The sequence below is a fragment of the Charadrius vociferus genome, unplaced genomic scaffold, assembly GCF_000708025.1.
Source record: "Charadrius vociferus isolate BGI_N301 unplaced genomic scaffold, ASM70802v2 scaffold917, whole genome shotgun sequence".
Lineage (NCBI taxonomy): Eukaryota > Metazoa > Chordata > Aves > Charadriiformes > Charadriidae > Charadrius > Charadrius vociferus.
The window spans coordinates 542,603-565,538 of record NW_009649175.1 but is presented as its reverse complement, the minus strand read 5'-3'; the positions used below and the strand labels follow the sequence as shown (position 1 = coordinate 565,538).

Sequence of the window (22,936 nt, the reverse complement as noted above, 5' to 3'; positions counted from 1 at the left end):
GGTATGTGAACTTGAAACAAATTCTCCTTCTGACTGTTTCTCAGTAGTGGAACAAGGTTAAAAGGAGATTCTTCCCAGAATCCCTCATCACCCGCCTGTTGTATGCTCTCTGCAGCGTGACAATTCTCCATGGTCAGAAAACAGAACTGGATTAGCTATCCGTGCCTCGAGGGGATACCCTAAGCTCCAGGATACTGAACAGAAAACCACTTTTAATTTGCCAACTCTAGTGATTTGATTGTCTGACAAAGACGTTGTTTTTCTATACCAAATGGCATATTTTGTGTGCTATAGAAAGATTTTTTTGGTCAGCAAAACTGAGTGAATCACTTTGATTCTTTTTACATTTGGGGCAAGGCAAGCCAGGCAAACTTGTTTTAAGAATGTATATAAATAAACCTGTTTCAGGGGTTGTAGGATAAACTAGATGACTTCTGAGGGTATTTTCTAAATCTGTTTTCTGTGGTTCTTAGGGTATCTACTAAACTTCTTACATTTGAAGCAAGTAATTTCTATGGCTTAGGAATGATCAAGAAACTGGTCATCTAATAATCTCCCACCGCTGTAGGTTTTGCTGTCGTCCAGACTATGTCTACGAGCACTTAATTATCCTTAGTGTTAGAAGCTTCTGTCTGCTATCTTCAGAAATCCCCCTTGTTGCAATTTAAATCAATTTTCCTAGTCACATTCACAATGGACATGGAAAACAAGCTTTTTTCCCCTTCTTTTATTCAAGTAACCTTTTCCTGTTTGAAAGCAGCAATCACGTCTCCCATCGGTCTCTCCCAGACTGAAGAAGCCCTGGATCTGCCTTTTTCTCACGGACTGTATTTTCTAGACTTTGGAACACTTCTGTTGGTTCAAACTGTTTGGCACAGGGCTTCATTTTCCAAAAGCTGCTTCTTCCCCACAGACAGCAGGACAGATAGATCTACAGGGACAGGATATGAAGCTCAAATATACAGATGTTGACAAATGAAGATGTAAGCAAAGGTGCGTGGTAAGATGAATTTGAAATGTGGGGATGTTTGATGCTTTGAATCTTCCTTTAGCTTTTCAGGTTTGTATGCAGAGCAGCTGAAGTTGAGAGCAGGGGAAAGATCAGCAGTAACAGAAAATAGTTGAATTATAGTAGAAGCAGGAAGACAAGAATCTCCTCTTCTTCCTGGTCTCCAGTTTCTGGCAGTTATAGAAAGCTAATTATAGGTGAGAGCTCTTCACTAATCCTGTAGATTCCTGGGAATGTCTCTTTGGTGTCTCCATCAGCATTGAAATTCACCAGCTCGCTATCAGATTTAGGGAGAAATAGTTGCTAAGAGCCTGTTTGTGCACAGATCACCATGACTGCTCAGGAGTTTAAAAATCCGAGGGAACAATGAAGCGCTTTGCAGGTGCAAGTGGCCACATTCCTCAGGGGAATCTATCAGCTACAGGACATCGATGTTTAAAGAGGAGTTGCGCATTCCAGTCCAAACTTTTTTTAGTTGACTTGTGAATTATGGGGCTTGTTCTTTAGGGCCTTGTTATCAGAGCATTATTATAGCAAGGTAATTAGAATTACTCACACAGCCCAGTATGTGGTAGGCTTTCCACATGAGAGAGACAGGAGCCTTCCCTCAGGAGTTTAGCGATCTGCACAGACAAAAGCAGCAAGTTAGGAAGCAAGTGAAGATGCAGAGGTGTAAGTGCTGGTCTTACTGCCATCTGTCCTGCATTACAGGTCAGAAGTCACTGCTTCTAAAACCATATATAATCTGTGAAGTTCCAGTAGGTTCAATTTCTTTGGTTTGCTTCTCAGCCTGCCCATATTCAGGTCTGCAGCCATTAGGCAGGTATGGTGGTGAAAAAAATTCCATCTCCATCCTAATGTTGTGCTCAGTGCTGTTAAGTACTGAGAAGGCATCACCGTGTTGGTCTGAAGTTCTGCCGCTGCTTAGAAGTAAGATGCAGTAATGGAGATGAGCTCTGCCTCACTGTTCATTTTAGTTTCCTCAAGGGCTGTGCACAAGAGTTTTCGCTCAGAGGTACGTGCATATCAAAACCGTATTAGTTTCAGGAGCTGACTCTGTCTTTAAACAGCAGCAAAGCACGTGTTACGTGTAAGTGCCTTGGAAATACAATGAGGTGTTGGGATTGTACTGAAGTATTTGGAATGCCTCCAAACTGCGCCCATGCCGAAACAAAGACTTGCTGCAGTCTCTTCAGGCATCGAGCAGATAGATGCCTCTCCCCCAGCTTATACCAGTCCCACACATACCGAAGCGCCTGTCGGTGCCAGGATAAATGTGTGTATCTTAGGGCTGGCGGATGTGCTGAGCAATGCGTCTGTCTGTAGATGTGCTGTTGGACAGCATGAACTGTGTGTTAAAGAGGGTGTCGAGATCTAACCCCTGTAAACAACTAAAACTGTAATGGCTACGACTCAATTTCCAATAAGTTTCATGTTTTGTCATTGTGGAGGTTTTTCATTTGTGCCTTTTTATTTGCTAGTTATAGTTCTCAGGCTTCTTTCTGACAAAAATTACTCTACAATTCTGAACCATAGTAAGGAAAGCAACCCCCTGCGATGGCTACATGTTTGTAGTGGAAATGCTGTCAGCATTTGCAAGAGAGAAGATGCCGATATCTGACTTCAACTGCTGAAAAAGAAATTTGCTTTGGTGCATTTTGGCCCTCAGAGATGGTATCAGTAAAATTACATAGAAAAGGTCCCCCCCTACACCTGTTTATCAGCATTTTTGAAGTAGTCATTCTGGCAGGAATTCAGATCTAGAATGTATGAATGCATTAACACCTTTTCCAGAGCCCTTTTATCAGAGCTATTGTGTTCTTAAATAGGTCATAGAGACAATAAAAAAGGCAAGAAATAACAAGGGAATTCTGTGAAGGAAAAAGTAACTCACTGGCTGCTGCTGGGGCTTGCTGCAAAAGTAAAATCATTTTGATAAGATGTTTCCTGTTTAAATAGACATTTGACTATGTGTCCTTTGGCTTTAAGGAAGTCTCAAACAAAATCCCTTCCCAGTTGCTTAGCTGTCTGGGTGGTTTTTATTACTTTGAAGTTAGGCTTTATCTCCTGGCTTCATTCACAGACTAGCTGGCTGCTTATCACATCTGTGGATCAAATCTTCAAAGGTTTTGTCTGAAGAGTTGGGATTTATGAGGTCACGTGGAATCCCCCTTGGAGGGAGTTCAGCCCATGGCAGCAGAATTGTGGGGGGGAAGCTTTTGTCTGCAGGTGATGCTGGGCAGGCAGGGGCTCTGCCATGGGCTGGGGTATGTGTTTGTGGTGGGGGGGCTGCCGATGGCCAGGGAAGCCTTGGATTGTGAGTGCTGGCCCATTTTCAGCACGCAACATATAGAGAATGTGGGAGACCAGAGTGCATTCCTAGACACAGACTCACCGTGTTGCCGCTTCCAGTAGAGCTGTGTGAAATGTCAGAAGGAATTAGACCCGTGCTGGAATGGACAACCACATCGGGCTCTGCAGCACGAAACTTCACTGCACTGTTACAGCCAGGCTTAGCAACTGCACTGAATGGGTGAAAATGATGATTTATTTTTTTCAGAAAGGTGGCTGCTTATTAAAAGTCAAAAGATAAAAAACAAGAAAAAACAACCCAAAAGGCTGCTTGGCTTTCTGCTTACTTCAACAGCGAGCAGCAGCTGTCAAATCTGCAGCCAAGACTGCCTTGTCCCAGCCCCAAGCGTCCTTCAAACAATATGCCAGCTGAGACGAGCATCTCCAGTAAAAGCACATTTGAGTATTCTTGCCTCTGGAACACAACATGATTTTCAGGCTGTGTTCAGGCACGCCAGGCTTTGCTGACTGTACAAAAATGGGAGGGCTCAGTGCAGCAGCATATGTTTGTTGCATTTCTGAGTGTCTTGCAAACAGCTTTAGCTGATTAGGCCACTAGAGATCATGCTTGGCTTCAGAGCAGGCTAAATGATATAACTACATGTGCTGCAAGCAGGAGAGAGTACTCGTCTGTGCTGATTTATACTTCTCAGCTTCCCTTCAGGAGATGAAGTTTAGGTTAAAGGATTGCAATGATCTCTGTTAAAACAGTGTTGGAAAGAAAGTTACTTTTCCTTGGATGAAGCACACACTGTGAGTTACCTCCTGCAAGAGGATGAACAGATTGTGAGTACTGTGGCAGTAGTATATACCCCCCACAGGGAGGGATTTAGGAAGGTATGTAGTAAATACTAATTTGATGTGTTTGGAGATGTGGCTAGTTGTCTTTGTCACGCTCTGCCTTCCTTGACTTCTCCATCAGACTGTGCCACTGCTGCAAAGAGTAGTTTCACGTTTACGCACTTGGCTCTTGCTTTGGCAAAAGCTGCTATCTTTCAGCACTTATTAACGCAGCCCCTCTTTGGATCAAAGCTCCACCCCTTGTGAAGAAGCAGAGCTTATTCAGCCTCTGTAGCCACACGCAGTCCTCCTGCAATGGCTCCTCCTCCCCTCCCACCCTTGGGTGGAACCAGAGAAGGGAAAACTTGACAATAGTTAGCAGGCAGCAGAGCTCGCAAGAACTATTGCAGAAGCATGTCCAACTAGCCTGGTTAGCAGTTATTCTATCCTTCCCAAGGGTGCCGCCGCCGCTGAGTGCAGGAGAAGATGGTTATAGCTATGGGAGCCAGGAAAAATCTGAAAAGGAATGAGCAGCCGAGAGACCTGGCATTCCTTGGGCAGCTTCAAAGAGAGGTGAAGTATCTGAATCAGCGCAAGATTAAATGAGCACTGGCTGCTGCCATGTTGGCAGAACAGAGCTGTTCAGAGGCAGTTGGACGAGTTTGTGGCTGAGCCGGTTTATCCAGTGTTGAAGATGGGAAGTTACTTGTCTGCCCCAGCTTACTTCGCTCCCAAGGATCCCTTTCGGTAAGTCTTGCGCAGGATTAGCAGTGGATCTTCAAAGTGTCATTCCCCCCCCCGCCCCCCGTAACGCTATCATAAGCAGTTAGCATGCAAGGCGTGAAGAATGAGTCCAGTGCTAGTGTGCTGGGAACAGCCGGCCTCAGACTGGGATCCTGTCTTGCTCTGAGGAGGAGGCGGGGAAGATTCTTATTACCAGCCTCTTTGCAGCTCTCTGGTACGAGGGAACGGCACCTGTGTTGTGAGGCTGTGTCTGGGAAGCCTGGGCAAGCAGGCTCCCTTCCTTTCAGAGCAACACTACGCATGCCACTTTGCCCCATGCCCCTGTGCTTTCCTCCACTGCCAGGGGAATGAGATAACTGAGGCTGCTGCTGCTTATCTCTTCCAAAGCTACTTGTGCTTGGGCATAGCGCAGGGTGAGGTGAGGTGTGCCGTTGCGAGTTCAAGGTGATGTAATCTGCAGTGAGGCAGTGCATAATCCCGTTTGAGCACAGAAATCGGGTCCTTTGCAGGTAACTAGGGACAAGCAGCACACTTCCCTTACATGGAAAGGATTCTTCTCCTGTGATATTTTTGTTTATATTAACAACCATTCTTGGTCCAATTGAACAAATGAGGTTTGAGAAAGGTGATAGCTACAGAATAAGGCTTTGATTGCGTTACATCTCCATAGTGGAAACTTGGTGGGGCTGAACACAGGCGGGATTGTGACTGACACTGATGTGCTGATACGGTGAGCGGATGGGGAAAGGCAAGGCTTGCAGTTTCATTGTCTCTCTCCTATTCCCCTCCGCTCGGATTTGCTCATTATTGATCCTGTTCCTGCAAACACACTGTTGTACTGATTTGGGAGCAAGGAGCCTTTTGTTAAAACAATGTAGGGTAGAAGTAAATACTGCTGTGCAATTGCTGAGCGTCTTTGGGCAACTTTCTGAAACAGCATCCACTTTCAGAAGGAAAGTGAGCAGGTGTTCATTATCTGTAATATGTGCAGGGCACCTTGCTAAGCCATAGATACACCTTCTCTGAAGTGTGTGGAAATGGTTTTGCATAGCCAGAGCTTAAACACTCTGTTTTCTTGTATTTGGTTTGTTTTCTAGCATCTGTTCTTCCTTTTCTAGTGTCTGTTATATAGCCAGTGCACACACACTTCTGCTAAGTCTGAGTGAGAAGCCTTTGAGTTAGCTACAAGCTGGGGTTGTTTTATTCTGCAGCTTTCTGTTTGCGTGACTGTCCTCTCCCCGGCCCTGCCTGCAGAATTGGAACCACAGCTCTTTTGAGCCTGTCTAGCGTTAACTGATCTAGCCTGACAGGGTGTGTGGGGGGTAGATTTTATTAATGAGCCCTTCTCAAAGGGATCTGTCTCCTCAGTGCCAGGGAAGTCTTTGCTTCCATGAGGGTATTGGCTTTCCTTTAGATGTAAAAGAGATGGCACATCAATTGAATCTCCATCTTGCTGAAAACCAGGCTGGTTACCTGTTGTGACCTGATCCTCCTACCACCCCCGCCAAAACCAAGTAGCCATCAAGCAAGGATTTGTGAACTCTTTCTACACCTGCTGTGCTACAGAGCATTAGTGCTGAACACTGCACCCAGATGCTGCCTGAGGTTCCTGGAGGATGGCTATGGGAGGCAGATTAATTTATTCTTTTTAACCAAGGCTGGGAATCGAGGAATCATAATGTATGGGACTGTAATCAGAGCAGGGCTCTGCAGCTCTGAAAATGGTGGCTGGGCAGCAAGAGGAAACACGTGAAGTATGGCTGTTACCAGTCCTCCAAGAACGTTGATTACCATGCGTTGTTACTCTGTAATAAGAACAGCAAATCATCTAGGAGAAGATTAGCGGTTTCTAATCTATAAAAGACAGAGGAGCAAGAAATCTTCCTTTCTTTTGGTTGTGGAGACTGACAAAGATTAGCTTGCTTAATACCTCTAGAAGTAATTGTATTCCTGTCTCAGCTGATGTGAGCCCTGGCAGTGGCAGTGCTGCAATGCCACGTGCTCTAGTGAGGGGGGAAAGGAAGGAGTGGTATCTCTTGTGTCTTCTGTGATAAAATTCTGACATAGCTCTTCAGAGGGTCATGTGGAACTATCACGTGCTGCCTTTATCATTTGGGTGAAGGTACTGAAACAGTTGAAACAGCCTTAAAACTATACATGTGTGCTGTCAGTCCACACCTGACAAATGTAAAGCCTTTTCTACATCACAGAACGCGTGGTAAATAACAGAAGGTGCTGCTTGGCCATACGGACTGTAGCCATGTCCTCTTGCGGGCAGTGATTAACGAACTAGCCAGTTAGACCCATTACCAGCATCTAGCCTCTCTGGGGCTGGTTGCTTTGTTCCTGTTGCCTCATTGCCCTGGGTGGGGTGCTGAGCCTTAAGCTGCAAACTTGTCCTGCCCAGATTTGTTTAATTGCATAGCAAAGAACTGACTGCTTGCTGGCTCCACCCCCTCACCTTCATTTTGCTATGGGTGTGTTGCAAATTAGATACCAGTGCTTATTTCCGGATGGAAGCAAACTAATCAAAGTGCTGTAAGGTTGGAATCAAACTGAAGAAGTAGGAGAAAGGTAAAGGGAAGACAAGCGCACGTGATCCTCTGGAGCCTATCTAACCAAAATTGCAGTTGTATTGCTTTTGCAGAAATTTTAGATTTTCTTAGGGAGAAAAAGGAGTGGTTCAAGATGAAATTGAAGAGGGGTGAGGAAGGGAAGGTGTTGTGCTTAAAAACAAATGAATAAATAACCCACCTGCTTGGAAAGAACTTACAGAAAGACAGATCTTGAAGTCCTGGTGGAGCAGTCTCCAGTATTGCTGTCTGCATCCCAAGTGCAGGTCTGGTCACAGCTCCTTGTTTGAAGATGTAATCACTCCTGGAGCACACACTGGTACAGGCATGCACACAGAACTCGGATAAGTCTGAGGGATCCGATTTGCCCATGCTGTTGTGCCAGATGTTCCTGCCACAAGGTGATAGAAATCTTTGCTGTTAGTCTCCACTTGTTCTTTTCTCCCTCCCACTCACCTACTTGATCATTCAGCGTGGGGTATTTACTGCAAATGAAAGCCAAAGGCTAGTGGTTGAAGGGAAAATGCATTGCAATGCCCTCTAGGTCTCTTGCATACCATGAGCAGGGTGTAACCATGACAGTGCCCCAAGGCTGAGGCTGTAATGATGCATGCACCATGTATAGCAATGTGAAGTTGCTGCTCCCCCTGCCTCAGACAGAATTGGCAGGGCCTGTTGCACGTGCTGGAGTTCTTTCCCGTCACTGAGGAAGGGGGGGGCAGAATTTGGAGCTCCTCAGCTGTGAGAACAAACACTATAAAAGCCAAATACATTAGAACAAGCAACTTTCCTGAGGGTAGGGTACGGCACTAAATACCTCATGAGGTGTGTTTTCCCCTAAAACCATAGGCTGCTTACAAGCAGCTTCACCTTGTTGCTTTGCAGTCTCCTGACACGGAGCAAGTAACTCTTTCCATGTTGGAGCATGACCAGCTTCGCATATCATCACGCTCGTTACAAGCTGGTGGAGTTTACAAGGAATGTCTTTGGCACAAATAAGCTTTCAGGAAGCTTGTGAAAGGTGAAGTCAACAGTAGCTCTCATCTGAGGCCTGGGAGAGTGTAAAAAGTGCACCTCCAGTGCCACGAGCTGACTTGAGGGCCCTTGCTGCTGTGGAGAGGCCAGCTGTCCAGGAGGGCACGTGCCTACTGGAAGCCCCACGCCGCCGTGCAATGGGTTCCGCTTCAATGTAGTAACTGAGACAATTGTTAGGGTAAGGGGCAGAAGAAACTCTTCCTTCCGCCTTTGGGAAAGCATTGTACTGATGGTGGCATTGATCCTCCAGGTGTTTCTTTGAACCAGTTATTGGTCACTAACCTGCCTTGGAATCTGTGCTCAGAAATAGCCAATACCAGACTAATTTTCCTTTTAAAGTCTGAGAACATGCTGCCCAGGGCTAATGGAATAATCTTTAGTGATGCAACTGCTGTCTGTGTCTTATCTCTCCATTAAGTCACACCTCCGTGCTGCAGAAGTTAAACTCCCTTGCCCAGTGCATCCTGCTGAGGCAGGATTATTTTGTGTTCAGCAAGCCTGAAGATCCGGGTTCTGCTTGTGATTTGCTAAAATGATATCTGCACTAGAATTGCTGAATGTTTTTCCTTGTTTTTTTGGGGGGGGAAGTTTGTTTCTTGGGGGGGTGGTGTAGATGGAGGATTGATAATGGTTGCTTGTTGAGATGGGAGCTGACACTGACATGTGAAGGATTTTGAGATTCCCTTCATGAAATAAGATAAATCGTTTTGTTTGGGTGTTTTTTCAGTTGGTTGGTTGTGGGTTTTTTCTTCATGCACTGTCATCAGCAGAAGGAAAGGGAGAGCAATTGGTGGGGAGAGGTGGAGGACTTTCATTACAGTTAATTGGTGGATGCAGTAAGTATGTGAAGCTCAGGATGAACTGCTTCGAAAACTCCCTCAAATGGACAGTGCTGCAGTTGACCTTTTGGGAGAGGTCTCCTTACAGAAGAATAGAAGGGCTTTCCAGAAAGGTTGGTGCACCAACCAGCTTTGCGTTGCGTAGGGAAGTGGATCCTGCCTCTCTGCCCCCTTCCTAAACTGGCTGAGGAGGCAGGTGCTCTGGCACAAGAAGGTGTGATGCTATAGAAACACTAAGTAGAAACAGCAGAGCTATCTGTGTGCTAGGTAACTCTGCAGCTGGAAGCTTGCATCCAGGGAGAGGGAGAAAGCAAAGGAGCAAAATTTATAGGGCAGAATTTGTAAACCTACTGATGTGTTTTAGTAAGTGGACGGGATTTGTTTTAAACTTCGGAAGTTTGTCTTTTCCTTTGTATTGGTTGATACCACCTCTCCTTACAAACCTTGGGTTTGGTGCTAATTTGCAGTTGAAAAAGCATTGGAAAATGGAGGGGTTTAGTACACCCGTAGCTAGAAGAGCTGCGGGTGAGCTGCTGCTGAATGTCAGTTTTCTCCATGTAGGAGAGGAGCTTTTCCGTTGATTTGTGACTTGTTGCCAACTGGATCCTTGTTCCTTTGTTTCCTTCAAGGTGCTCTGAATGTCAGGATCCCCTCACTAACTGGTACTATGAGAAAGACGGGAAGCTGTACTGTCACAAAGACTACTGGGGGAAGTTTGGGGAGTCCTGCCATGGCTGCTCTCTGCTGATGACTGGACCTGTGATGGTAAGGATGCTAAAGGACTCCTGCCCGGAGGCGGGACATGCCTGTCTCCAACTCCTTGAACTTGGTTGGGACTTGCCCTAACTATTCAGATAATCAAATAAACTGAAGGTAATAGTCTCTTTGCTACTCTAATCTCTAATCAGAGGTTAGAAATGAGGCTTCTGTGTGCATCTTCTAGTTAGAGTAAAATTGTGAATGGAGGTAACTCTTAAAGGAGGGAGTTGGGAGTTGAGAGGATCTGAAGCATATGAACACAAAAGTAAGGTGCTGAAATGCACGGGCATGGGAAATAGAAAGGTGATTAAGGGAACATCTGTTCAGTTTCTGTAGCACGGTGCCTCAGTGTCTCCATGGGGTGACTTTCCACTGCACTGCAGAGTCAAACCTCTCAGCTCAGGATAAGCAACAGGTTCTGGCTTTGGGGAAGGTTGCTGTCTGAGTCCCACCTGGACTGTGGCCAGAGTGGTTTTCTGGCTGATGGCGTCTTGAAGTAGTATTAGACCCAATTGCTTTGAAACATTGAACTCTGCCTGCATAATATGGAGCTCACCTACATGTTCCCCTTCTTGCCACAACATTGCAAATATTGAACCTTTAAAACTGTCAAGAAAGGAACATAACCGTTATTTTTGAGGGCCTAAATAAAAGCAGCACGGTACTCAGTAATACGATTGCCACCTCAAAGGGAAGTACTGAGAAAAGTGCAGATAATTTCTCATTGCCTCCAGAAGTCTTTGCAAAATACTGTCAATAAGAGAAGTTCTCATAAGAAAAATAGAAAAACAGATCAATGAATAAAAACATTCTTTCAAGGTATTTTGTTGTCTCAGTCTTAGCTCACTTTTTTTTCTGTCAGCTGGCTGGTAAAGTATCTGAATTTGTGCGCTGCCTGTCTGCCAAAAAAAAAAGCCCTTTCAGCTTTATTAATTCAGGCGTAACGTTAGTTATCTTGCCAAGAGCAACTGAACAGGAAGGTTTAATGTCTTGTTTACTAGTCTGCAGCAGACTACCAACTATTTTTGATAGTTGAGCAGCTGCCAAATATAGCAGAGGTTCCTGGGCCACAAGCTTTGCTTTCCATGTTGACATGTTTGTTTCAGAGAAGTTTTGCAAACAAGGTGCCAAGGATGGGGTTCGGGAAAGGCAGAATGGACTAATATAACTCTCCACTTGACTTTGAGATCTGAATGAACATGTTAATTAGAGACGAAAGCAGTAGCTGCATCTGCTGATGGATTTTGGCCCTTCTAAGCTACTCCCTTTTCTGTCTGTAGGTGGCTGGCGAATACAAGTATCACCCCGAGTGCTTTGCTTGTATGAGCTGCAAAGTGATCATTGAAGATGGGGACACTTACGCGCTGGTGCAACATTCCACTCTCTACTGGTAAGAGGGAGCTGCATGCTTTGCCACAGAGTTGCTCCCTGATGTATGTGTAAGCCGCGTTCAGCTGGCTCAGTGCGGTTCCGCCAAATGCTGCGCTCGGGAGTGCCAGGAAGCTGCCTTTTGAGGGAGGGAGGAAGGAATGGAGTCAGCACTTAGAACTATAGCTTATGGTCAATGAGAGAACTTAAAAGTGTGAGTTTGGCAGGGAGGGATAGGACACTGCCATAATGACTTTCTTTACTTCTTTTAGTGGAAAATGCCATAACCAGATTGTGCTGACACCGATGATAGAAAAACACTCCACTGAGTCTCTACGTGAGCAGCTGCCTTATACGCTGACCCTCATTTCCATGCCAGCAGCTACTGATGGCAAGAGGGGGTTCTCCGTGTCTGTTGAAGGTGGCTGCTCCAGCTATGCCACTGGTGTCCAGGTGAAAGAGTGAGTATGACAAAGTAGTGTGCAAGGTACTTGTCTGCGCAGAGGGAGCTGGTAAAAATTCCGCAGTGCTGCTGTCCTGCCAGCTGCTTTAACTGCTGAGGGCATCTGTCTCGGCACAACAGGGACATATGTTGGCTAACAGCCATTTGTGTTTGGTCTCTGTTTCACTCTTGTGACGAACTTAATTGATAATTTATTTCTCAGTGCTGTCTCCTTCATTGAACACAAAACACTTGGCGAATTGTAATGGACTAACAGTTTTTGCCATTGGGCAAATGAAGAGCTCTGCCCAAACCAGCTCATACCTAAGCACTTGGTAGTTCCCTGTGGTGGTAGATCAGCATTGTTTTATTTCAGAATACCAATGTGAAGGGAAGCATCAGAGATCAAATACTTTTTATAATTTTGGCTAAACTGACTTCCCACGCACACTATAATTCCCATGTTTAGAGTTAACAGGATGCACATCAGCCCAGATGTCCGAAACGCCATCCACCCTGCAGATCGTATCCTGGAGATTAACGGAGCTCCTATTCGTACATTACAGGTGGAGGAGGTGGGTAGAGTTCTGTTTGGAAGCCTCCTTCTCGTCTGCCGTCCTACAGCTTTTCTGTTTCTCAGCACTGTTCTCCCACCCTACATACAGTGTGTGTACACCCATAGTACTCGTGCCGACAGTGGGAACAAACATGAAGACAAGTTTTGCTACCCCTTCCAGCTGAAGAGGAAAATGTAACAGATGGAAATGCAATTAGGATGCAGTTCTGATTTTGTAGCATTCAAACATGAAGGGAGTTAATAAGAAAAGTGTAGGGCTGTGAAATCTCAGAGGACAGAGAGGCTGTGAAGACTTTTCATGTCTTACTAGTGAAGGCCACTGTTCTGATCCTTTTAGAGGCAACTGCCAACAGACAAAGGCTCAGCTGATCCTAGGGATGAGTTTCCCATTGCAAAAAGAAGTATTCGATGTCTGTATTTACAAGTAAATGCTTGATACAGATATCAGGTGATGCTGCAAGAGTGTACTGAGACCACCATTACCTTCACTATGCAATGGTTTTATTTACTGTTGGTGCTGAAGAGAACGTTAGGAGCACAATAGACATCTCAGAGAAATCTCCATGTAGCTTTTGCAAAGCTGTTTTTTGCCGCACTGTTCAGGATGGAAGCTTGTGTGGTTTTTGAACACTTCTCAGAAAAGGGAAAATAAAAAGTGTTTGGTCACTTGTAGCTGACCAGAAAGGATTTGGATAGCATAAGGAACTTCTGTGTTGCTAGTTTGATTTGTCTGGTAGACAGCTGTGGTGCACACAACTAAACCACAACTATGCAGTGATCTCACTGAACTCTCTACTCTTGATTCCTGAAGGGCATTCTGCTGTGTCTCCTCTGTCTCCTGTCATTTGTGTTCCTCCTGTCTGCTATCATCCTGTCCTTTGGTTTGATGGCAGGTGGAGGACTTGATTCGCAAGACAAGCCAGACACTTCAACTGCTGATAGAGCACGACCCTGTCTCGCAACGCTTAGACAGGCTTCGTTTGGACTCCCGTCTTCCCACCCACATAAAGCCACCCATTTCCCCACACTCCCTCTCTCCACTGGACATCAAGGAGAATCTGGAAGGAACGCTCCGACGGCGCTCCCTCAGGTAAAGACTTGGAAGCGCTGCTGCCTCTGACCTGGCTTGCCTTTGCCCTGTGCTACCTGGCTGGGCTGCTCTGTCCCTAGGTCCTGTGGTTGCAAATGACCGCAGTGACATGACTCATCTGTGATATGAGCCTTGGTTTAAAGCATTGGCAAAGCAGTGGAGAGCTTTAGATTATGCTGTTGACATGTATTCTCTCTATTCCCTTTCAGGGTGGCAAACTTTCCTTAATGAAAATAAGGACCTTTACTTTTAACATAGAAAAGATACGAAGTTTTACAGTTAGAAAATGTAAAGGTCAGTCTTCTACCAGCCTTAAATGGCTGGGGAAGAATGTGTCCTTAAAAGGAATATGGCTGAGACCTGGAATGTGGGAAAAATCTTGTCTTCCTAGACTGGGGAACGCAGTTGCTCATTTAGTCATTTACCAGTATTTTAATCTTTGTTTAGAGCTAGCAAGTGCTGCATCTTCACAGCTTCCTCCTCCTGTTCACAGAGCTCCACCTCTGACTAACAGTGGAGGAGATGTGGTGGTGTTAGGCAGCTCTGACTTGGAAGCTGCTCTAGGTTTGTAAAGAGCTTCCCCAGTGCTGGGAGAGCATCTGGCTTTTGAGATATGAAGAGCACTGAAGCACATCTAGAAACCGGTCCCTTAGGAGCTAATGATAGGATACGTTGGACCAGAAGTTTCCTAGCAGCTTCCCTGATCTTCCTCTCTCCTTTGTTTTCTAGGCGAAGTAACAGCATTTCTAAGTCTCCTGGCCCCAGTTCTCCAAAGGAACCACTCCTTCTGAGCCGTGACATCAGTCGCTCTGAATCCCTACGTTCCTCTTCTAGCTGCTCCCAGCAAATCTTCCGGCCCTGTGACCTGAGTCATGGCGAAGTACTAGGAAAAGGGTTTTTTGGACAAGCAATCAAGGTGAGGGAGGTCCCCAAACATTGATCTCATTTGCTTTGATTACAGCAATGTCTGCCTGTCTGGGGATCCTTTGCCACTGTCCCAGTGGCCTTTGCCCTGCTGATTGGTCTTGGAACTCACCTGGTTTGCTCAGTGAGATCCTTTTCTCTGTTTCATTCCCTGAGCATGAGTGTCTCTGGCTGCAGGCGGCTTTGACTTTGACCCCTTTGAACGTCAACCTTGGCCATACATACTTATCTCTCGAGTAAGATTTATTGCTTCAGAGTGCCTGTGTCACAGTGACCACCTGGGTGAGGTGGAGAGAATGGGGAACAAGCTACACTTTCTCTTAGGAGCATCTTTCTTATGAAGAGGTGCATTCAACTCCCCAGGACAGCATTTCTCACCCACCCTTAGTGTGGCATGCTTGGGGATTTGCCAGACCATCTCTGAACCCCCAGCAGAGCCTAAATGGCTCGTCAGTGTGGTGCTAGTGGTCAGGCCTTGTGTGACTCTCGCGATTAAAATCTCCATTAATAGCAGTTCTCTTGTATTTAAGCTCTCCGGTCTTGACTGGAGGTGCTTCAGCCGCTCCTGTCCTGGCATCCCTGACAGCATCAGGGGGCAGCTTCCTCTGGCTCCTCGGCACTCAGATTGCTATTCACCATGCTATGGGACTTCTCTCCTTACACCTGTATAAACTTCAGGTGTCCAGCCACCATGTTCATCTCATGCTTCCATGGGAGGTGGTGAGCCAGTACTACAAACCCAATGCTTTTGATCCATACTAATGAGCATATTTCTCTTCTCCTCTGCTCGTAGAGAAATAACAGGTCCAGGTAAGCAGAACCTTTCCTCTGTCGCATGCTTTTGTCATCTGCGTCCCCGCAGTTAATGGCACAAAGGTGTTTCTTTTTTGCCTAAATTATCCGATAGCCATCCTGTTCTAGTGCATGCTCTGGGAGTTAAAATTGCCCTCTTAGAGTTTCGTAATGACACTTGTTTCAATTTTGCTGGTATGTCAGCTTAAGAATTCCACCTAGCCTTGTCTTGTCTTTGTCTTTTCACTTCCCTTTATCTTTGGGTATTAGATGTCCCTGGCTTTCATGTCCCTGGCTGAAATGTGTAGTGTTCCCTGGCTCGCTACTTGTATACGGATGCTTGATTTCAGGCAGGAGCAGAAGAATATTGTACTCTTGCTTCTGTTGTGTTCCATGCATTTGTATTCCACCTATATCAGCCTTGCTATGTCCTATGGTTCCAAACAGAACTAGTGTGCCACAGTGTTTGCAAAAGCTCATAAGCTTCCTAAAAACTGTAACTGGATCTTGTGTTCTGGATTGCAGTTCTGGAGGTTTTCTGAAAGGCTTTTTATTTGAAAGGGTATGAGGCAAAAAAGCGACATCTTTCTTGAGCTTCAGATTGACTGGTTTTGATGCAACAAGTACTGTATCTGGTCAGAATAGTTTCCTTCTGTTCCTAGAGAGAAGGTGGTTGTTTAGTTACCTGGAGATCTTAGGGAGACTGAGCTGTCCAAGTTAAGCAACTGGAGGGGAAAGGATTTCCAGGAAAACCTGCTCATCAGAATTTGGACCTTTTCTACTCACTCATGCACCCCACACAAGCAAGGCAAAGCTGGTTAAAGGAAACCTCTAGAACACAGAAAAATGCCAGGAACTAGTTGGGTACAGGCAAACAGCGCTTGAGGAACTGAAAATGCTTTCCGTGTCAAGAGCCAGGAGATTTATTACCTGATGTTTATGGTGGATTTCTGTGTGTTTGCCACCATTCTGGGATATTCCTTGCAGGCAGCAGTATACTGCTCCCAAGGAGCATGGTAAAATAACTGCTTTCTGCCTTAACTGAACAGCCTGCACATCCCAGTTCTGCTTGCACATGAGTAAGTTTGATAAGCTCATCAGAAACCATCAGGCTTCAGAGTCCCCACAAACGCAAATCGTGTAGTAATGCAGTTTTGGGTTGTTTGGTTTGGTTTCTGATGCAAGTGAACACTGATTCCCGTGCTGATACAGAATGTAGTTGTTAGGGTCTGTGTACAAACAGTGAGCATCACGCTGGGCAAGTACTTTCTGTAAGGGAACTCGAGGCGTGCACAAGTATGGAACTGATGCCTTCAGAGGCTTTGACAGCCTGTGTGCGTGCTCCACCCTATGCTACCCGAAATGGACACTTCAGCTCTGGTTCTTGGGATGCTGTTGATCTCTTGGTATGATCCTCTATCAGCTTTAGGTAGTTTCTGTTTCATGTACAGAATCTTTGCTGAATTCTGAAAGGAGAAATTTTATACAGTTTTCTGCAGATCCCTGGGGTCTGAATTTTCTCCCATCTGTATTTCTCTCTGGATGGAGGGGAATGTTACCCTCTCTTTCAGAAGAGTTGCAAGAGCATTGGAGCTATGTATTCTTGAACCTTGCCTGTAGTTGTGGTTTCTGTTTCTACCAGGTGACTCACAAAGCAACAGGAAAGGTGATGGTGATGAAGGAGCTGATTCGTTGTGATGAAGAAACACAGAAGACTTTCTTGACAGAGGTAGGAGCAAGATTTCAAAAAGCTTCTGAGCCAGTAGTGTGGTGGAACACTCTTCCATCTTCTCCAGAGAGACAGTGATCATGCCAGCAACCTGGCAGGAATCAAGGTGCTGAAGAGGGAGACATCACACAGGGAAAAGCTGACATGAGCTGAGTGTTTGCTGCAGTGACTTGTGACTCACACTGAGCAACAGACACAGCTTCAGCTCCCAGTTCATTAATTTTTCAGTGATATAAAGCAGCCTGAGTCTGAGGTAAATTGAGCTGTGCAATACATAAAGGACTTATCCCTTGAGCCTTGTGCATAAATACAAATGATAAGGGCAAATATTTGTAAGATACTTAAGACTCCTGCTGTATTTAAGCTAAACTATTTTCTTGGTGGCTGCCTACCATGTTTTTCAAAGTCAGATTTAGCTTAAAGGCAGCTCCCTAAACACCTGACGCTGCTATTCCAGCCCTGACGCGTGCAGTGCAGACCGGATAGCTGCCCTGGAGTGCTCCTGTCTCTTAAAAGTTAGCCAAACTTAAATGTGCTCTCCTTAAAGACTAAGATCAGGTTAATTTCACAGCATGAAAATGAAGAGGCAACAGTTGATTGACTGCCTCAAGGTTGGGGTTTGAGTGTACTTTGTGATCCCTGGAGGGGACCTCCAGCATTGGAGTGCTTGTCACCATCAGGACTTGTTCCGTTCTCTTATTTGGGGTGTGATGTCTATGCTTCCCAGGTGAAAGTGATGCGCAGCCTGGATCACCCCAATGTGCTGAAGTTCATCGGTGTACTGTACAAGGACAAGAAGCTGAATCTGCTCACTGAGTACATTGAGGGGGGTACCCTGAAAGACTTCCTCCGCAATGCGGTGAGTATGGAAGCCTGGTAGACTTCTACTCAATGAGGCTGACGGTGTGTTGTTGGTTGTAGCAGCCTTATGGTGTTTGTTGTTAGTCTTCTCCTTTGGAGCTGTGTGGAAAAGCTGCTTCTTAGCTGTGGGTGGCCTGAGGCAGGAAACACTTCTTCCTGGGGCAGTATCATCTTTCTCTGACTGCTGCAAGTCTCTGTTGTGGAGCAATTGCTGTCACCAGCTGGCTGGTAAGATAGTCCCTGACCATCGAGGACTTGTCTTTCAGGACCCATTTCCCTGGCAGCAGAAGGTCAGCTTTGCCAAAGGAATTGCCTCTGGAATGGTGAGTTTGACTGTCCCTTCGTCACAGAGCAAAACTCCAGGGTCGGGGTTAGCTGCTTCAGGAGGGCAATGCTGTGGATGCTCCCTTGACTGCTAGCAACTGGTTGTTGAGGTCTGTAAATGTGAAGGGACATACTCACCTGGGAACCCCTAACACCAAGTTTTCTCCCTCTGTTTCCAGGCTTACTTGCACTCCATGTGCATCATTCACAGAGACCTGAATTCACACAATTGCCTAATCAAGTTGGTGAGCTACACCTCTGTTCCCCACAGCATGCTGCTCCCCTCCCCATCTTCCTCCCTGGGTTTTCTCCGCATGATGTTCCCTCTTTTGTCAGGGTGGAACTGACTTCAGAGAGGCTTTTAGTGTCCTAAACAAGGGAGCTTCATCTTCACATAGGATTTTCCAGACTGCTTTAGTTTTCACCGTTTCTTCATTCTGTTCTCTTACCCGCTTTCCTGTGATAGCATCTCCTATTAAGTCACGAGAGCTGTAGAGAGTTGGTACAGCTCGGTTCCTTATCCCAACTATGAGATGTTTTCTCCAGCTGCTTCTGTTCTTTTAACCACTTGATGACTCTCTTTATGGACACTCAGGATTCAGACAAGTGCGCGGGTGTCTGCAGATGTGTGTGCTCTTTTTGAAATGCTAGGTCACAAGATTTTTGTGTAGCTTCATTCCCTCAAGCCTGCCCTTGTTCACTTGGCTGGAATACAAGACTAGCATGCAGGCTTCAAATGACCCAGGATGAAAGTCTAAGTTAATTCCCAGCCAAGTAGAATAGGAAGGTCTGAAAGGAGAGGTCCAGTTTTGCCCTTGCAAGTAAAGCCAAATTGATGGGATTAGTGTTAGCAACCACACAGGAAGTAAGAGAATAAAGAGAGGAAATGATGAGTTGGGATCGCAATTGGATGCCTTACACCTGTCTGGACAGCTTGCTACACTCATCTGGCTGCAGGAAACCTTGATAGTTGCCCTTACAATGTGGTGGATAGTGAACAAGAATTACCACCACTTTGTTCCTGAAGGGAGCTGAGAGAAATCAGTGGCTTGTACTAAATCCCTTGTGTAGGATAAGACGGTGGTGGTGGCTGACTTTGGCCTGTCTCGGCTGATTGTGGAGGAAAGAAAAAAGCCCACTTTAGAGAAGCCGTCTGCCAAGAAACGAACCCTACGCAAGAGTGACAGGAAGAAGCGCTACACGGTGGTTGGCAACCCATACTGGATGGCCCCAGAGATGCTGAATGGTAAGATCCTGATACCAGGGTGCAGGTGAGGAGACAGCCTGGCACAAGGTGTAGGGATGATAGGATTACTGAAAGCTTCTGGCCCCTAGTAACAATCAAACCTATTAGAGCCTATGGTTTTAGACCTGCTAATATGCAAGCTTATTTATACACACAGGTACCCTAGCTGCACTTCTCTTGCAGTACCTGACCTGATAAGCCTTTGTACCAGCTGAGGTAATGTTTTTGGCTCGACAGCAAGATTATTCAGGAGGGCAACAGACCTAAACTTGCTATGATCCAGATAATGGGGAAGACAAGAGGCCTGAAATAAGACTGAACCTGAGATCAGTTTCTATTATAGCCTCATGCTTTGGAACTGCCCCTTGAGACAGGGAATCATTAAACTCCAGGATGAGGCTTACGTGTGCTGTTGCGTAGATCCAGGGAGAAGCCATCTGCTGCCAGTTTTGCTGAAGCCTCAGAATTGGGGTGGGAGTTGTCCCAGTGCAGGGAAATCCGGTTTTTGGCACGCAGCCCTCAATTGCATTAAAGATGAACTATGTCCCTTAGGGGAAAAACTGCCCCTGCAGGAGTTGAGGTAAAGGTGAAATACAACGGATACAGTTTCCTCCTAATGAGCAGGTCTGTCTGACCAGGTTGGGCAGTCTGGCTGGCCATGGTATCAGTATTGTCCAACATAGAGTCCATGAGGGAAGGGAGGACTTGGCTCTTCTCTCCCAACTCAACTCTTCTCCATGTTGCTTTCTTGTGTGCTGTTCTGTTTTCCTTCTCTCAAGGCTTACAGGCCCTACTGGAGCCTGAGGCTGCTTTTCAGAGCCTGTCTCAGACCTGGCATTTGTCAAGACAACAGCAGGAGCGGAGTCTGACATCACCTCTGAAAGCAAGGCTGTTTACCAGATATTGGCTTGGGAGGGGCGTGTCTGTAAGCTGATAATGGCATGCTGGAGCCAGTCTGCTTTTCCAGATTCAAAGTGCTGCTAGTGTGTAATTTATTATCTCTGCAGTCACTGCAGCAGGGACTGGGCACTCGCTGGCTGTTGGGGGAGCTCAGCACTGACTCAGTGCACAGTAGAGATGCACTAGAACAGCAATCAATGGGAATGGGCAGCAGCTTTCCGTGGTTATCCTTACCATTTGCTTAGACCTCTGATACACAAGGCTGCCCTGTGATGTCCTTTAATTCCCCAGTAGAAGAAAGAAGTGGGGTTAAAATACGTGATGGCAGTAAATAGGAAGATGCAGTTGGTGTACATATCTTGGGGTAACTGACCTGCTCAGATTTAAGCCTTGCTTTGTCTCCTGTTTTGGAGCCTTCCAGGGAACAGGCTTAGTTAAGCTTTGGGCTGGCAGCTCCTGGAATAGCTGGATGAGAATCTGTCTGTCACAGAGCTGAATGTTTTATGTTTCCTCCAGGACAGAGCTACGATGAGACAGTGGACATCTTTTCATTTGGGATTGTTCTCTGTGAGGTAAGACCAGGACATTACGTGGCATCTTTAATGGGCTTCTTCCCCATTGCCATCTCCTTGCACACGTTGTATCAGCCAGATCTCTGTGTCCGAGTGTGCAGTCTGTGACCTAACAGCACAGTGAATTAGGTTGGGAGTACAAGCTTACCCTGCCCCTGTTCCCTCAAGGAAGGTCACTGGCTTGTAACTTCTTGGTCCCAGAGAGAATTTCTTCCTGGACTGAAAGAAATACAGAGGTTCCTCCTGGACTGAGAGAAGCTGTAAAAAAGTCCTTCAAGTTCTGATTGAGCCCTGGTATCCATTTGAAAATAGACATATTCCCTAAGATACTTTTTCTATTGCCTCACTAAAAGAACAAGCAGCTCTGTAATCTCAGCAAATTCAGGGCCTCCACTGTGGTTGGCACTTCAGGTCAAAGAAGGGGAAACTGAAACCTTTTTGCAGGTTGATTAATGAATCTTGCACCTTGCAGTCTGTTGGCTTAGTTTATCTCTGAGCCAATGCATAGTCTTACTGTTAGGCTTTTCTGTCTGCAGAGCAAAGAGCATCACTCAAAAAGGACAAGGTATTTTCAGTTTAAAAGGTGTGTAAGACAGTAGAAGTACAGATTAAACGTGGGGTGTTATGTGTACGGATAACACAGCAGCTGTAGGAACACCAGGGGAGACCAGCACAGTTTCATCTTCAGTGCTTAGATGAAGGGGACAAAGAAAATATCTGTGCATTAATCTTTGCGGCCTCATCTGGAGCTCTGTTTACACTGGGCCCTCCTCTCAGAGAATGTTGTGGTTGTGAGTGATAGATTTAGGAACTTGAAAAATCTGTATGCAGGATTAAAACAATTGTTTCATCTAGAAAAAAAAGACAAATAAAAGGGTAGTAGCATTTGAAAATTTTCCTTGTCGCCAAAATAAAGATGCTAAAAAAAGAAGTTACACAGTGAAACAGATAAGGAAATAACTCTGCCAAAGTACATAATGGGCGTTCCACTGTCTAGTTACAGGATGTGGTTGTCCTGCTGAGTTATTGGCATAGAAAAGCCTGGGTGGTTATAAATAACACCCTTTTTGTGATACCCACTGAGGCTTTAAACCTAATACTCTTCCCCATGTGAGAGTCTGTATTGCCGTTGACCTTGTCTGAGTCCAGATCACTCCACAGCTCTCCGCTGTGGGTTCCTTCCCTCTTATTACACTTTGAGTCCCCTAGGGCAGGAGGTGATGAGCACTGGGACTTCTGAGTGCTGGGGCAGAGCTCCTCTCTGTTCCACCCAGCCCTTTCCTGTACCGGCTCTCGCCTGCAAACTCCTGAGCATTGGTTGTGGTGGCTCTTTTCTCCACCCCTACCCTCTGACTGTGGATGGGGTTGAATCTGCCAGTAACAGCAACTCAGAATTTGTGGCGCTGTTGACTTCACAGCATTGTTTAGGACAGGCTCTGTAGACAGAGGAGCTTTGCTGGTGGTGCAGTAAGATTGTGTGAGAGGGGAGAGATGGGATGGTGATGCAGGTTATGTTGATTACCTGCAGTCAGGAGGGGCTGTGTCGTGCCTAGCAGCATACAGCACAGTAGCTGACCCAGCAGCAAGACACTGTCGAGCTCCCTGGGCAGTAGACATCATCCGGTATCTTCAGAGATACTCAGCCTGTATCTACTGGAGACCCTGGGGAGAAAGAGAAGGCGTCTGAGCCTTCCTTCACAACAGCGGCCATATCATCAGGTCTTGAAAAAGTTTCATGTGAAGTTTTTATGCAGTGCTTTGCTCATTGCCCTGTGTAACTAGCCCCAGTGGAAAGGAGGAACAGTGTTTCTGCTCTTTCCTTCGCATCCTAATACCTTGAAAGAGCTTCTGCCCAATGCTGAAGTTCCCTGTTAACACTCTGGAACTGTCGCTGTACTTAAGTGCTCCTCTCATTTTTCCCTAGATCATAGGCCAGGTTTATGCTGACCCAGACTGTCTCCCACGCACACTGGATTTTGGCCTTAACGTCAAGCTGTTCTGGGAAAAGTTTGTTCCTGCT

At 46.0% G+C, this 22,936-nt stretch overlaps 1 protein-coding gene across 1 annotated transcript in view; it reads left to right on the top strand.

The window, feature by feature from the left end:
- Window positions 1–4,786: 4,786 nt before the first annotated feature.
- Window positions 4,787–22,936, top strand: part of LIMK2 (LIM domain kinase 2) — a 19,602-nt gene continuing 1,452 nt past the window's right edge. Inside the window, exons 1-14 of the mRNA XM_009888580.1 lie at window positions 4,787–4,888; window positions 9,962–10,097; window positions 11,372–11,481; window positions 11,732–11,920; window positions 12,371–12,476; window positions 13,372–13,568; window positions 14,298–14,484; window positions 16,927–17,013; window positions 17,741–17,872; window positions 18,141–18,197; window positions 18,378–18,443; window positions 19,270–19,444; window positions 20,861–20,916; window positions 22,841–22,935. Of these exons, the coding sequence (XP_009886882.1) occupies window positions 4,836–4,888; window positions 9,962–10,097; window positions 11,372–11,481; window positions 11,732–11,920; window positions 12,371–12,476; window positions 13,372–13,568; window positions 14,298–14,484; window positions 16,927–17,013; window positions 17,741–17,872; window positions 18,141–18,197; window positions 18,378–18,443; window positions 19,270–19,444; window positions 20,861–20,916; window positions 22,841–22,935 (1,646 nt within the window). The 5' untranslated portion in view covers window positions 4,787–4,835. The remainder of the gene's footprint in view (window positions 4,889–9,961; window positions 10,098–11,371; window positions 11,482–11,731; window positions 11,921–12,370; window positions 12,477–13,371; window positions 13,569–14,297; window positions 14,485–16,926; window positions 17,014–17,740; window positions 17,873–18,140; window positions 18,198–18,377; window positions 18,444–19,269; window positions 19,445–20,860; window positions 20,917–22,840; window position 22,936) is intronic.